Source organism: Capra hircus, chromosome 8 (assembly GCF_001704415.2).
Source record: "Capra hircus breed San Clemente chromosome 8, ASM170441v1, whole genome shotgun sequence".
NCBI classification, from domain to species: domain Eukaryota; kingdom Metazoa; phylum Chordata; class Mammalia; order Artiodactyla; family Bovidae; genus Capra; species Capra hircus.
In genome coordinates this window covers 101,584,891-101,601,961 of record NC_030815.1, presented here as the reverse complement: position 1 = coordinate 101,601,961, position 17,071 = coordinate 101,584,891, and the positions used below count along the sequence as shown (strand labels likewise).

The window sequence follows — 17,071 nt, the reverse complement described above, 5'->3', positions numbered from 1 at the left end:
ACTAAACAGCCTCTTGATGAAGGTGAAAGAGCAGAGTGAAAAAGCTGACTTAAAACTCAACATTCAAAAAACTAAGATCATGGTATCCAGTCCCATCACTTCATAGCAAATAGATGGAAAAAAAAAATGGCAACAGCGGCAGATTTTTTTTTTTTTTTGATTCCAAAATCACTGGGGATGGTGACTGCACCCATGAAATTAAAATATGCTTGCTCCTTGGAAAGAAAGCTATGTCAAACATAGACAGCATATAGTGAAGGACAGGGAAGCCTGGAATGCTTCAGTCCATGGGGTCGCAAAGAGTCAGACATGACTTACCAACTAAACAACAACAAGAGGCCTAATGAAACAAAGCTCACTCTCCCTTATTAGAGCTTACCAAACTTTCCATATTTTTGCCACTCACTACCAAAGGCAATTCAAGGATAAAATTACCTGGAGGTTATATTTCTCCAGCTTCTTTGTTTAAAACAATGAAAGCCCAGTCTAGCTAGTTTAGGCAGAAAAAGAATTTAATAAAGGCCACATAATTTCCCAGAACACCAAGAAACCAGATATGGAGATGGTCAAACCATTGATTTGCCCTGGTGGAGACAAACCAGCCAGCAAACTCCAGCTGAGGCCTCGGCGGGGTGGAATCCTGTTCCTGCTGCCTCTAGAAATTGGACTGTATTTTATAAAACAGATTCCTATAGGGACCATTTTATTTATTTATTTTTGCCCATGCTGTGCAGCATGTGGGATTTTATAGTTCCTCTAGCAGGGCTCGAACCCATGCCCCCTGCATTGTAAGCGTTGAGTCTTAACCACTGGACGGCCAGGGAAGTTTTAGGTAATTCTGATTAGAGTCTAGAGTGAATGCATTTGAATGGCAAAGCCTCAGGTCACAAGATTGTGCCCTCACTGAAATATCAACTTGGAAAAGAGAGTTTCTGGCCTCTCCAATGGGGTAGTGCAGATACACAAAGGAGGGAATTCTCTCAAACAGGAAAAGTGTTCAAAGTCACTGTGCAGTCAAAAGGAGTAACAATGTGCCATCTAACGTGGAACCTGCATTTCCTACATCCCTGCTTCTCAAGTTTCAGTGTGCATACAAATTACCTGGAGATCATGGTTAAAATGCAAATTCTGATTCTGTGGGTTTGGGGTGGAACCTGAGAACCTGCATTTCTAGTAAGAACCCAGGTGATACTTGTTCATGGACCATTTTAGTAGATGAATGACTGTTAATCCGAATCAGAATCTACTTGACTATTCAAGAGTATTCAGCACAATCTAATAACAGCAACAATGACAATGAAAATAATATTGATGGAGACTACTATTCACTGAATGTTTATCATATGTCAAATACTCTGTTCAGTGCTTCACCTATACTTTGCATTTGGTCCTCAAACAATCCTGTGAGACAGACAGTTGTTATTACTTTTCAAATGAAGACACTGAGTGTCAGAGAAATAGTTGAGTTAAGGTCACAAGGCCAGTAGGAGACAGGGCTGGGAATTTACCTAGGCATGTCTGACCCCAAACCCTGAGTGGCCAAGCTCTACTATCTCAGCGCCCACACTCCCTGCCACCAATCCTCAGATAAGCACCCCTTTATAACAAGCAGGGAAATGATGGCATAAACTAAGCCTGACTTTCAACTCTGCTTCTCTTAGCTTTCAGAATTCATGTTGCAGGTCTTCCTGTAGGAAGGTACAAGAAAGACTGTGCCTAAGAAAGCAAATATAGTATTGGTCTGTCCGATAAGAAGTCATATATTTCTTGTGGAACAAAGAACTGTATAAAATGTTTGCATGTGTATGTATGTATACATATGCATACATATACACATAAGCATATATTTACTTATGTATATTTTTATCCCTTAGATCAGAACACTGTTCTAGTACATCCAGCATTTGAATGATATATATATATATATATATATATATATATAAACAATTCTATCTGCCTCACAAAGAACACTAAATGTTCAAAAACAACAACAACAAAAATTCACCCTGTATAAATAGTAGTAGGTGGAGAAGGGAAAGGCTACCCACTCCAGTACTCAGGCCTAGAGAATTCCATGGACCGTATAGTCCACAGGGTTGCAAAGAGTCGGACGTGACTGAGCGACTTCCAAAACAAAAAAAGTAGTAGGTATCTCTGGTATGCTGTCTCTTTCAAGATTAGAATCCAGAATGGCCCTGGAAGAACACTTCCATCTGACCCCCACAGTCAGCTGTGTGGTCTGTGTAGAACTGGTCTCGGTATCCTTTCCAGGGTAGGAGTTTGACGCATCACCAGAAACAAACTAAATGTTCACTGACAGATGAATGGATTAAGAAAATGTGGTACATGTATACAATGCAATACTCAGCTCAGTTCAGTCACTCACTCGTGTCCAACTCTGCAACTCCATGGACTGCAGCACGCCTGGCTTCCCTGTCCATCACCAACTCCCGGAGCCCACTCAAACTCATGTCCATTTCGTCGGTGATGCCATCCAACCATCTTATAATTTGTCATCCCCTTCTCCTCCCACCTTCAATCTTTCCCAGCATCAGGGTCTTTTCCCATGAATCAGCTCTTCACATCAGGTAGTCAAAATATTGGAGTTTCAGCTTCAGCATCAGTCCCTCCAATGACTATTCAAAACTGATCTCCTTTACGATGGACTGGTTGGATTGCCTTGCAGTCCAAGGGACTCTCAAGAGTCTTCTCCAACACCACAGTTCAAAAGCATCAATTCTTTGGCGCTCAGCTTTCATTATAGTCCAACTCTCACATCCATACAAGACAACTGGAAACACCATAGCCTTGACTAAATGGACCTTTGTCAGCAAAATAATGTTTCTTATTTTTAATATGCTATTTAGGTTGGTCATAACTTTTCTTTCAAGGAGCAAGTGTCTTTTAATTTCATGGCTGCAGTCACCATCTGCAATGATTTTGAAGCCACCCAAAATAAAGTCTCTCACTGTTTCCATTGTTTTCCCATCTATTTCCCATTAAGTGATGGGACCAGATGCCATGATCTTTGTTTTCTGACTGCTGAGTTTTAAATCAACTTTTCCACTCTCCTCTTTCACTTTCATCAAGAGGCTCTTTAGTTCTCTTCACTTTCTGCCGTAAGGGTGGTGTCATCTGAGTATCTGAGGTTATTGATATTTCTCCTGGCAATCTTGATTCCAGCTTGTGCTTCATCCAGTCCAGCGTTTCTCATGATGCACTCTGCATATAAGTTAAATAAGCAGGGTGACAATATATAGCCTTGACGTACTCCTTTTCCCATTTGGAACCAGCCTGTTGTTCCATGTCCAGTTCTATCTGTTGCTTCCTGACCTGAACACAGATTTCTCAAGAGGCAAGTCAGGTGGTCTGGTATTCCCATCTGCTTCAGAATTTTCCAGTTTGTTGTGGAATAGTCAAAGGCTTTTGCGTAGTCAGTAAAGCAAAAGCAGATTTTTTTCTGGAACCCTCTTGCTTTTTCGATGATCCAATGGATATCGGCAATGCGATCTCTGGTTCCTCTGCCTTTTCTAAATCCAGCTTGAACATCTGGAAGTTCATGGTTCACATACTATTGAAGCCTAGCTTGGAGAATTTTGAGCATTACTTTGCTAGCGTGTGAGATGAGTACAATTGTGTGGTAGTTTGAACGTTCTCTGGCATTGCCTTCCTTAGGGATTGTAATGAAAACTGATCTTTTCCAGTCCTGTGGCCACTGCTGAGTTTTCCAGATTTGCTGTACCACTCAGTCATAAAAAAGAATGAGATAATGCTGTTTGCAGCCTGGTGGCTCAGACGGTAAAGAATCTGCCTGCAATGCAGGAGACCAAGGTTCAGTCCCTGGGTTAGGAAGATCCCCTGTAGAAGGGAATGGCAACCCACTCCAGTACTCTGGCCTAGGAAATCCCACGAACAGAGAAGCCTGGCAGGCTACAGTCCATAGAGTCACAAAGAGCTGAACACAACTATCACACACACATAGATGCAACTAGCAATTATCATACTAACTGAAGTTAGAAAGACATAACATATGATATAACTCATTTGTGGAGTCTAAAATACAGCACAAATGAACCCCCCTACAAAAGAGAAACAGATTCATGGACATAGAGTGACATAGTGTGGCTGGATGGGGCAAGGAAGAGGGATAGACTGGGAAACTGGGGTTGGTAGGGGTTCCCTGGTGGCTCAGACAGTAAAGAATCAGCCTGCAATGCAGGAGACCTGGGTTCGATCCCTGGGTTGGGAGGATCCCCTGGAGGAAGGTATGGCAACCCTCTCCAGTATTCCTGCCTGGAGAATTCCATGGACAGAGGAGCCTGGAATGCTACAGTTCATGGGGTTGCAAAGAGTCAGACTCAACTGAGCGACTCAGCACACAAACAGAGGAAACGATTACATTTAGATGGCTAAATAACAAGGTGCTACAATATCCTGTGATAAAAGATGATGGAAAAGAATATAAAAAAAGAATGTATGTATGTGTATAACTGAATCACTTTGCTGTATAGCAGAGATTGGCACAATACTGTAAATCAGCTATAGTTCAATAAAAAAAGGGAGAGTTCCTGCACAAAATCATAAAGGAAGCTTTGTGTATATATATATATTTAAGAAATATACACATAAAAACTCAACTTACAATGCAATAAAAATTTAAATTTGTGACAAATGCTCTAAATTTACATAAAAATCTCAAAAATTAATAGAATCCAAACCACTTGGGGATAAGACAATAATTCTTCTAACAATGGATATCCTCTTTATGCATGACTGCTAAGATTTGAGTTGAGCTTTATAACAGAGCTAACATGAAAATTAGCAGTTTTATCCACACCTTGTTAACATTTTATAACGCTATGAGTTTAGTCCTGAATAGAAAAGAAATAAGAATGGCTTTCCAATAGGGAGCCAGATTTTAGGGGGAGGGGCATGCTGTAGCCTATGGGATCTTAGTTCCATGACTATGGACTGAACCAAGGGCCATGGCAGTGAAAGCACTGGGTCCTAACCACTGGACCACCAGGGTGCTCCCAGAAAATAGAATTTAAATGGTATCAGTAAAACTAAACAAAATGGACAGTTTATTCCCGTTTCTGGCTGACTCAATAGTCATTTGTCAAATTATTTATTTTAAAAATATTATTCAAAGATACACAGTATTTCTACAGTGATCTGATAAATACTTAAGCGAATATAACATCCATTTTAAAAGTACCCAATGTTGCTTTCAGTTAGTTCTTCTATAACCTTTCCTTGCTTAGTCCTAAGCATGCTTTACATATTAAGTGCTTATAGTCCATCTACACATATACATCCACATACATTTGGATGTGCTGGATTCTGAATTTCTTTTTTAAAAAATCTATGTTTCAAAAAAATTTATTCTGTTACTATCAGGGCTTCCCTGGTGGCTCAGATGGTAAAAAATCTGCCTGTAATGCGGGAGGACCTGGGTTTGATCTCTGGATTGGGAAGATCTCCTGGAGAAGGGAATGGCTACCCTCTCCAGTATTCTGGCCTGGAGAATTCCATGGACAGAGGAGCCTGGCAGGCTACGTTCCATGGGGTCACGAAGAGTTGGACATGACTGAGTGACTTTCACTTCACTTCACTTCATTTTATTACAAACAGGCAAAAAACACAAATACTGATAAATAAATAAAACTTTTAAGAGCACAGAACATAGTTTGGGCTCCACAGAACAAAGGTAAATTGTAAATTAACTTTATATATCTCTCATTAAAGAAGAGTATCAATCAGATTTTAATTTGTCTCATTGATGCTTCCAGTTCAGAAAGTGTTTCTCCAAAGCCAATAATTTCCTAATAATATAACATCCTTCATGGAACAATGGATCAAAATATCAGGATCACTCCTTAGGAAATTCCTATTACAGTTAGTTCAAGCTTTAATTTCTAATTTACTATACACGTACAGTGGACTAATATCCACTAGACAGATGCAAGGTAATCTTGCAACTTGCTTTCTGCATGGTTAAATTATTAGAATATACAACACAAGTAGCAGTTTTACTAAGCTGTTTTGTTATACTGGACCACTTTGTAAGATACATTTCTGAATTCTACCCTCAAACATAAAGTAGAATGTAGAAACTGTTGTCAGGCTATCTCCTATTTCACACACAAAAAGGGGAGGGGGACAAATAAACTAGATTCCCAACTATTTAAGTGAAAAGGTACTACTTATATCTTATAGATATCAAGAATCAGATTTCTTAGAAAAAACTTTCACTGGCCTAATAAAGACAATGTTGTGTCTCATGATGTGAAGATTAGGTCAAAGACCATTTTGTGATTAAGTGATTGAAGTAAAACAAGAAAGGAAGGACAAGGAAAAGACAGCCCAAGGAAAGGGGGAAAATATTTACAAAATGTATACTTAATAAAAGGCTTAAAGCTAGAATTCACAGAGAACCCTTACAACTCACCAATAACACGGCAACATAACTAGAAAATGGGCAAAGGATCTGAATGGATTTTTCTCAAAAGAAGATACACAAATTAAAACCACAACAAGATACCACTTCACACACCCAGCAGGATAATTTTTTTTTTTTAATGGAAAACAAGTGTTGGTGAGCATATGGAGAAACAGGAATCATTTAAAATTGTTGGTGAGACTGTAAAATGGTGAAGATGCTTTGGAACACAGTTTGGCAGCTCCTCAAAAAGTTAAACATAGAGTTACCATATGACCCAGAGATTCCACTTCTAGACAGTTGCCCAACAGAAATGAAAACGTCAGCTCAGTTCAGTCGCTCAGTCGTGTCTGTATGTCCACACAAAAACATGTACATAAATGACATTAGCAGCAGTATTTACCACAGCCAAAAAAATGGAAACCACTTGTGTCCATCAGTTGATAAAGAAAAAACAAAATGTGGTCTATCCGCACAATGAAATATTATTTGATAATGAAAGGGAAAATAATGCTGATAGACACTACCACATAGATTAACTAAAAAAAGTAAGCTAAGTACAAGAAGGCTGTCACAAAAGGCCATAAAATAAGAATCCATTTATATGAACTGTGGACAACAGGCAGATCTATAGAGACAGAAGTAGATAAGCAGTTGACAGGGGCTGTGAGAAGGGGGAAAAAATGACTGCTAACGGGTATGGGGTTTCTTTCTGGGGTGATGAAAATATTTCAAAATTAGACAGTGGCGATAGTTACACAACTCTGTGAATATACCAAAAAATACCAAATTGTAACACTTTAAAAAGAGTTATTTTAAGGTACATAAGTTTTATCTCAATAAAGCTGTTTTTTGAAAAGAAAGAAAGATGAATAAACTGAAAACCATAATTCTGAATCAGATATGAGTATTTTCATTGTATATTTTATTAGTAGTGTCAAGATTATATTTGGAAATTATAAATTGAAGATTTCCTTTTGGAATCTTAAGGCTGACACTAAAATGGAGAAAGCATGTTTGCAAAGCAATGTCATTTCAGGAAGCTAGAGGGTAAAAGCATAGATATCTCAGGCTTCCAGAAGCTTTTCCTAAAATACATGACTTTATGAGAAGAACTAAAATGAAACCAAAATGTGCCACGAATGTCTGCTTTCTCCACAGCACTCTGCATGTCTGTTCATCCCTTCCATGTTTCTGCTTCTGGCCTATCAGATTTGAATCATGAACCCAAAACCATGACACTCAAGCCCCTTCTATATAACAACAGCTCAGATTAAATAAATACTGAATGCTAGAATTACAGAACGTTTAGAATGTTAGAATTACAGACAGGGGCCTCATACAACTATTTTCTTCTCCTCTCAATCCATTCTAGTTAGATCCATGTATTTCAGAAATGCAAGTTATCTGATTATTATATATTTTGAGAAAAAATATAAACTACTTCTTCTAGATATATTTGGGTTTTGTTTTGCTTTTATTTTTAAAAACCTGTCTTAAATTGCTGTACCACTAAAATGAATAAAGTGCTAAATTGGTTCCAATAAATAATACTGGCAAAAAAAATATTATGTTTATTTTCATTATATGCCTAACCCAACATCATTTTGGCTTCAAAACTATAACCAAATACCTTGATACTGATAGGAGAGCAAAGCTTTCAAAAATCATTTTACTATATAAAAATTCAGCTTCAGATCAGATATAAACCTTAAATTTAGCCATGTGATATCAACAGCACAATCCTACAGCTGTCCTCTCAGCCCTGAGGTACACCGACTGGATGATGAATTTCCTTTTTATATCACCTGAGTATATTCTATTTCGTTATTTCTACCTTTCTGAGAATAACAAAGGCCCAAATTCTAGCAAATTGGGCCGACGGTTTTAGGAGTGCTGACGGCGCACAACTCTCTGATGCACGTGAACGAGGGACTCTGTCGCCTCACGCGCCATACCTGGTATGCACTGTGCCGTGGCCTCGGTGGTTATGGTCGGAGCGACTGGGGGCTGCTGCTGACTGGAGCTCACTTCTGGCTCTGTGTTAACTGAGGGAGAAAGGGCCACCTCACAGGAGGAGACCTGGCTGGGCAGATGGGACAGGAACTCTTCGGAAGCAACTTGTTCATCCTGTCCCGGCAGCTGCAGGGCAGACAAAGGGATGCTGATCTGTTTGTTAGGATGGGATGTGCTCACGGGCATCTGCATGGCCACGTGCTGGCTGGTGCCATGGGCACCAGGGGGTCCCCTGTTAGGTGAAGCCAGAGATACCCTGGTGGTCTTCTGGACGACTGGTCTAGACATCACAGAGGGGGACGCAGACACACCATGTGGGTCCAGCTCTGTGCTGATGGCGGATGTTACGTGGGAAATCAGCTTAGCAGACCCTAAGGAGGGCCCAGCATGAGCCTGAGACTTGGGTTTTGCCATCTGTGTCAATGACAGGGCTGGTCCATCTACCCCTCCAGTCAGCTCTGCATTTGCCACAATGTAGTAATCTTCGGGAATCTCTTGTTTGATCTTCTTAATGATGACATCACTGCTGCATTCATCAATCATTTGAGTCTGGGAGCTCGAATGGAGAGAAGATGGGACTATTCCAGGCCTTTTTCGCGCAATGCTTTGAGGCCTCTGCGGTTGGGGTTCAAAGTCACTATCTTCATCCGTCACAGAGGACTCACAAACCATGTCAAACAGAGTGTTTTCATCTTCATACTCTTCAACCGCCTCATCCAGTTCAGAGGGCTCACTGCAATAAGAGAAGTCACAAGAGTCTCTGGTCCGATTACAGTCTAGCTTCGCTTTCACTGGTCTGCCAGGGTACCTTTCAACGGGGCTAGTTTGAGTCTCAGAGGGCACGCCAATTATACTTGGACTATCAGAGTTAAAACTTCTGTTATCCTGGAAACAGACCCTTTCTTGGGAGCCAGCTCTGCAAGTAGCTGTCAGTGGCCAGTGATAAGCGTGGCCTGCACTACAGCCCCACATTGCCGTCAGGTTCCCATGGGAACCTTCTGAAAGTAAGTGTTTCAGGTTTGGAATGAGGCTGCAAATGGTCCCATGGCTGTGGGCCCAGCTGACCAATTTGGATAGATTCTCAGATGAGGTATGAAGGCAATCCTCCATGTTACAGGATCAGCAGTGTCTTTCCTAAAAGGAAATAATCAAAATAAGAAGCCATTATTACCCAATATATTCCCAGATCTCAATCACTTCAATTTCCTTGAACTATGATTAGGTGGCACACAATAAAAGTAATAGTTAATATCATGTATATGGGCAGAGACTGGAAGAGAATGTAGGGAAAAAGTAGAAACAGTTTATGGTTTCTGGCTGTGGGATTTGAGAATTTTCTGTTATTTCCTTTATTGTTATTAATATAATGTCTGTGTGTGTTAGTTGCTCAGTCATGCCCAACTCTTTGCGACCCCATGGACTGCAATCCACCAGGTTCCCCTGCCCATGAGATTTTCTAGGCAAGGATACTGGAGTGGGTTGCCATTTCCTTCTCCAGGGGATCTTCCCAACCCAGGGATCAAACCTGGGTCTCCTGCACTGTAGGCAAGTGAAAAAAAAAAAAAAGAGGTGAACTTTTTCATAGCACATTTTACTTTCAAAGTTAGAGAGAGACAGGGTCAATTAACCAGGAGGATGACCTTCCAATTTCACCTTCCACCACCATAAACTCCATCACTAGAGCAAGAGTCAACAAAGGCTAAGATCCATTCTAGGATGGACGGGAGAGAAGGGAAGTCTGGCTGTATTCTGCTGGATACCAGAAAACAAATGACATTACTGGGAGTCCCTGAAGGAAATGTGGGGCTAAATGTGAGATGTGGGGAAGAAAAATCTTTTAACAGGGAAGGGAAAACAGACTGAAAGGAGAGCCACTAGAGGCCCCTGCTGGGATGGGGTACAGGCAGGCTGCAGACCAGAAGCAAGGATGGGTAGGCCAGGTGCCAGACCCTAACCAAGTCTTAGGAGCAGGCTTCCCATCTTCTTGCTATCTGAAATTCCTGAAACACTGCCTTTATCTCACAATTCAGAGGTAAAAAAGATTCATCCAGTCTATTTTACCATCTTAGGTTCCTATACACACAAGTTAGTATATAACCAACTACCAAATAGAAATAAATCATTCTTTATTGGACAGAGGTCAAAAAGAATACTTGTTATGGGTCCTTGACTGGGTAAGAGTAAGGACAACATAACAGGCAAAAAAAGTGAAAAAAGGTACAGACGGAATCCGTGTGTGATTGGAAACGTCTAACAAGGCTCTGTCAGAAGGAAGACCCTGGGAAGAACCACCAAGAAGGAAGAAGGATCTGGATGTGTGTGCCCTGGTCATCTGCAGCTGGAGTAACAGGAGGCACCTCGCTGGTAGTGGGCTCTGTACTAAGGTGCCACGGTCCAACGGCAAGGCCACGTGACCATCCGGAAGGGTGCACCTGAGCCTCTGTTCTCTGCCCTGCGTCCATGGCACACCATCAGCAGAGTCTGGTAAACTCAAACCCTCAAACCCTTTAACATGTTTCGTAACATGTGTGCGACAGCCTCTCTAATACAGCCATGGCCACAGTCAACGTCCCAAGCCTCATTTTCTACTATGGCCTTCTCGCGCATTTCTTGCAGCCTCCTCCTCCCTAAACACAGTTTCTCACTGGCCCTGGGCCGCTAAAAACCTTCTTTGCCTTGATATGCAGCCGCCTTCTTTCTTTACCTGGAAAACCCATTCAGGGATGACCTCAGGACTACCTTCTGTTGAAGTCATTCTAGACCCTCTTTGCGCCTCAGAGATTTTAATTCTCTTCCTGTACTTCCATCATCTCAAAGAACTTGGCCTTTACTGTACCATTATCACTGACTTTCTTATCCATCTCCCAGACTTGCCTAAGGATTACCTGAGGACAGGGACTATGACACAATTTTTCATTCATCAATGAGGACCTACTTAGGGATACAGAAACTAATGAGATATGGTTGTGCTTGAGATCTCATAATCTATTGTAGATGTTGAAAATATGCATGAAGAGTGAATGAATAAATATATAAATACTGGAAGCACCATCCACACTATCAAAATGAACATATAAGACCCTCAAATAAGAAACATGAAATTCCCTATGACTTTTATTGTAATCATTTAAGGGATAAGAGGACTTTCTCCCCAAGGGTGTAAACAGAAACACAGCTGTCTTGTGTATGTAGGAGAATTATACATGAACAACCAGATTTTATGAAGCAGCACAAACTGGGAAGATCCCCTGGAGGAGGAAATGGCAACCATTCTGGTGTTCTTGCCGGGAGAATCCCTTGGACAGAGGAGCCTGGCGGGCTACAGTCCACGGGGTCGCAAAGAGTCGGACACAACTGAGCGTTTGAGCGCACAGACACAACAAATCAAAAGAACAGGGACTGGTGTGGGAGTCAAGAACTTCAAATTTTCATTCTGGAACTTATGTCTTTGGCCTCTAATAATTCACTAATTATCTCTAAGTCTAAAATGACAGGACTATGATCTTTATACCTCTTTCATGGTCTAGCAATTTAGGATCTTATTTCATTTATATTCCTTTCATATAACTTTAAAGTAGAAATGCAGATAAAAGAGAGACTGGGGGAGGCGCTGGTATTTGTTTTTTGAGCTTTCTTAACATGCCTGCTTGGTTAGTGTGGCAGAGACTTCTATTTGCCTACGCAGAATACCCATTCTCTCTTATTTATTACAGAGTCCCAGTCTGTTGGGGCAGCAATATGCTCACCTAAAACATATTCCCAGCCTCCTTTGATATGGAAAATATCCTATGACACAGTTCTGGCCAATGATACGCAAACAGAAGTCACTGGGTGGGGCTTCTGCCAAAGGCCTCAGAAATACAGACTTGTCCGGTTTTTGCCTTTCTCCCTTTGTCCTTTCCTTTCTTCCTTCTGGGAACAAGGTCATGATGGCTGGGCCCCCAGAGGTCATCTAAGGAACAGGAATTAAGGACTTAAGGATGGGAAATAGCCAGAGGAGCTTGGTAATACGATGGAGCCACTGCATCAGCTCCAAACTGCCTAAGATTCCTTGTTACGTAAGGGGAAAGGTTAAACCCTGATCTAGCTTAAGTCACTGCCACGGAGTATTTGATTATACAAAGCTAAACTCAACTACTAACACAAAAAAAGAATATTCATCTCTGGGTTTGGAAACCTTACAGCAGAATCCTTCTTTTTCTTTGCACTATACTCCAGGACAATTGTTTCTCAGACTGGATTCAACAAATGAACCTTGGGAGGGCTATAATTTTATGTCATAATGTTAACCCTTTTCATTTTTATCAGAATAAAATACAATTAATATAAGCATATTATGAATCATTTAAATCTTATATCTAAGTATTGCATTGTAATTTTAGTTCTGCTTTGCCTTTGTATCTATACTCACATTAGTGTCCATAATCACGGAAAGTGATATCACTCAACTCTCATTTGTTGGGAAATCTGTTCATGATGCATTCTTTTTTACCAGGTATAAATACAAAACTACTTTTCGGCATTAATAATTGCCAAATGAAAAGTATTAAGATTTGACATCAGGAAAATGGCATATTGGAAGGACTGATGCTGAAAGTCTAATATTTTGGTCACCCGATGCAAAGACCTGACTCATTAGAAAAAGACCCTGATGCTGAGAAAGACTGGAGGCAGGAGGAGAAGGGGACGACAGAGGATGAGATGGCTGGATGGCATCATCGATTCGATGGATGTGAGTCTGAGCAAGCTCTGGGAGTTGGTGATGGACAGGGAGGCCTGGTGTGCTGCAGTCCATGGGGTTGCAAAGGGTTGGATACGACTGAGCGACTGAACCGAACTGAAATGGCATATGTGATGGTGAAGTAATGTACCTGTTTAAATGTCACAAACTAATGAGAAAAGAAGTAAATGATACATGCTCATAGGAAAAAAACCATATACATTATGGCACAGTATTTAAATGATAACAGTTCAAACTGTAAAAATGTGGCAGAATCAAAATACAAAACTGTATATGGCTGTGGAAGTCAAAAGTACTTACTGTCCAGGTAAAAGTTACCATACAGAAGTTAAATAGTATGTTTGCTAAAGACCCACAGCCAGAAAAAAATTATAATTAAAAGGCAAAGTGGATAAAATTTTATATTTTATTAAAAGCTTAGCCACTTAATTCTATAATAATCATTAACTTTAAGAACAACAGGTAGTAATAATAAGTCATTTTTATTACATTCTGAAACTCACTTGCAATCTCATGAAGAGGCTCTTAAACTTTTCTTACGTACCATAAAATGAAAATATTTTTCCAGTATTACTATTAATATAATTTAACCAGGCAACCAATGTTAACTGGTAGTTATGAGAACATAATTAGCTAATATTTAAGGTACTTAAATGAACTGAGTCTAAGCTGACAAGGAATAGCTATCAATATACTACAATATATTCTAAGTTTATACAAAAGAGAATCAAAAATAAGGCAATCAAGGTATTTTCAAACTACTGAGAATAAGTACAGCTAGCTCTTGAACAATGTGGATTTGAACTGTACAGGTGTCCTATACACTGGTATTTTTCAATAGTAAGTAGTACTACAGTACTACACAGTCAATGGTTGATTGAATCCATGGTTGTTGAGGAACCACAGATATTGAGCTCCAACTATAAATTATATACAGATTAACCCAGAAGCACTTCAAGGATGAACTATAGTTTCTAGAATATACTGATTTCCATCAGCAGTCTGATGACAAGCTCTATGCTCAAAAATAATGCTTTTTCTGTATTTTCAAGAATTCAAAATAACTTCAGGAAAGATTTTCCCAAATCTTATATGGGTGATGATTGGATTAGACACTCCGTGTTAAAGATTATGGGACACCTCATTAAAAAATGAACCTCAAGGAGGCCTGCCTAGCAGAGTCTAAGTTAAGTATGAGATCTGATTATCCTAAATCAGCAAAGCTATAAAGTTATTATCACCATACTGTATGTTAACTTAGGTAAGCAGACATTCTATGTATTAGTATTCATATTGTTAAAGCCAAAATCAGAAACATATTAACAGAGAATCAGACTTGCTACCATCAAACCTAACATTAATCATTAGGTTTCAGAATGACAATATAAAACAATTGTTATAGTTAATATTTATTGAGCAATTATTGATTGCCAGGCACTACTCTAGGACTTGACATGTCAAGAATTCTATCAAAAATCCTAGTAAGTTAGGTAACTTATCATCTTGGGAAAAATAATGTTAGAGCCAAAATCTGAACTTCAGTCTTAACTCTAGAGCCCGTGCTCTTAATTAACATACTATACTGCTTCCAGCAATGTAATAGTAGAAAAACACTATCTCAAGTCTAGTCTTCTAGCACATCAATGTTGTTACCTTGAGCCTATGCTGGTTTTATAGTTTTACTTAGTTGAATTTGTGTACCTTTTCTGATTTATAGCTTTATCAGAACTATAAGCATGCATTTTATGTATAAACATACTTAAGTAACATTATGATAAAAAATAACAAACTAGCACTAGGTATAAAGAAGATTCATGAAAATATTTTTTTCAAAAGTTTGAACGAAATTTTTTGTAGAAAAAAAATGGTATAAAAAAAAATTGTCACTTTTCCAAAGCCTGACAAAGTGGGCTACCAGTCAAATACTGTGAATATCTAGTTGGCTTTCACTTGACTTTGGTTATAACAATCACCCCACAGTTGTTGCAGTCTCTCTCTTTATGAGGTAGTGAACCTTTCAAAGGATCTGTTATTTTAACACCATTAAATGTGGTGGTAGTTTAGCTGCTAAGTTGCTAGTCAGTAAGTCCACCTAGGGCAACTCCATTAACTGTAGTCTACCAGGTGCCTCCATCCATGGGATTTCTCAGGCAAGAATACTGGAGTAGGCTGCCATTTCCTTCTCCGGGGGATCTTCCCAACCAGGGACTGAATCCGAGTCTCCTGTGTTGCAGGCGGATTCTTGACCAGTGAGCCATCTGGGAAGCCAATATATTAAATACTTAGGAATAAATCCAAGACCTCCATAACACTACAAAACGCTACTGAGAGAAATTAAACATGACCTAAATAAATAGAGATATATACCATGTTTGTAGATTGGGAGATTACAATATTCCTAGGATCAATTCAAGATCAATCAATTCAGGATCAATTCAATCCTGAACTGATCTACACATTCAATGGAATCCCAATGAAAATTCTACGTGACATTTCAAGTAGAAAATGCCAAGTTGATTCTAAAATTTACACGGAAATACAAATAACTTAGGATAAGCAAAATTCCAAGAACAAAGTTGGAAGACTCACTCTACCTGATTTCAAGACTTAAAATGATTTCCAGCTCAGTAATCAAGATCATGGGGGTACTGACAAAAGAAAAGACACATACATCAATGGAACTGAGGAGGTATCTAAAAACAGACCCACACATATTTGGTCAACTGATTTTTGACAAAACTGTAAAGATAATTCAATAGGAAAGGAAAATCTTTCCAACAAATAGTGTTAGATCAACTGGATATCAATTTTTAAAAAACATCAACCTTCAGTTACACTACACATAAAAATCAACTCAAAATGGATCAGAGATCTAAATCTAAAACCTAAAACTAGAAAACTCTGAGAAGAAATCATAGACCATCTTTGTAAACTTGGAGTAGGCAAAAGTTTCTTCGGATGCAAAAAGCACTAGCCATAAAAAATTTCTAATAAGTTTTACTACATCAGTTGTTAATGGAATGTAACTATTAGGCCTTAGCAGGGATAGAGAAGAGATCCATTAAACTTAAACACACTTAACATAGTTACTTCTTTCAAGAGTTCCCCTGAGTAACATTCAATGCAAAGGAAACTTGGGTATGGTCTAAAAAGTTCTGATGATGTCTCACTAAACTAACAGATCAGTGACTTAAAAACCCAGAAATAAAAGAAAATAAAACAAAAAAGGGAAGTACTGGCTCTTTAAAAACAAAAAAACAGAAATAAGGTTACTCTGTGTTTTCTTATTTACTGAGGATGACATAGCTTTCTATTTTGTTTGCCCACTAACTAGGACTCTTAGAACGTAAGAAGTAGATCACATAAGCTTAATTTCTCCATATTCCCATTAAAGGATACAATTTATTATATAGGTTAAATATGGAAAACTACTCAAACAACAGAGATTTTACAAAAAAAAAAATCTGAAGAAAAAAGCTACAACATTAATGTACAATAGTGTGCAGAAAGGAGGTACAACTTAAAACAGAGTAAAGGATACAGGGTATTTACTGCTATTGAGGCCTACAATGTGCTCTCCAACTTTAAAATACATCTATTGTTTTAAAACTTCTACATGTAAATTATATAAATTAATACAGACATTAAAAGTGGACTTAAAAATAAAGAATTTGGAGAATATAATACTTGCTTTTACTTTTAATATAGTATATTTGTTAATTTTCAAATGTCATAAGTACCAGGTAACTATTATGTAATTTTTAGAAATAGATAAATCTAAAAGATACTTTGTACACAGTAATTTTGAAAATCACACTAAAAATATTTTAATTATATACCATGAATGTATAACATACATTTCATTTATATTT

The 17,071-nt window shown here is 38.9% G+C and overlaps 1 protein-coding gene across 2 annotated transcripts in view; it reads right to left on the bottom strand.

Moving 5' to 3' along the window:
• Positions 1-17,071, bottom strand: part of KIAA1958 (KIAA1958 ortholog) — a 136,612-nt gene that overhangs the window by 61,920 nt on the left and 57,621 nt on the right. For both annotated transcript variants that reach the window (XM_018052605.1, XM_018052604.1), the window contains exon 2: positions 8,401-9,592. In XM_018052605.1, coding sequence (XP_017908094.1) covers positions 8,401-9,568 — 1,168 coding nt within the window. In that variant the 5' untranslated portion in view covers positions 9,569-9,592. The remainder of the gene's footprint in view (positions 1-8,400; positions 9,593-17,071) is intronic.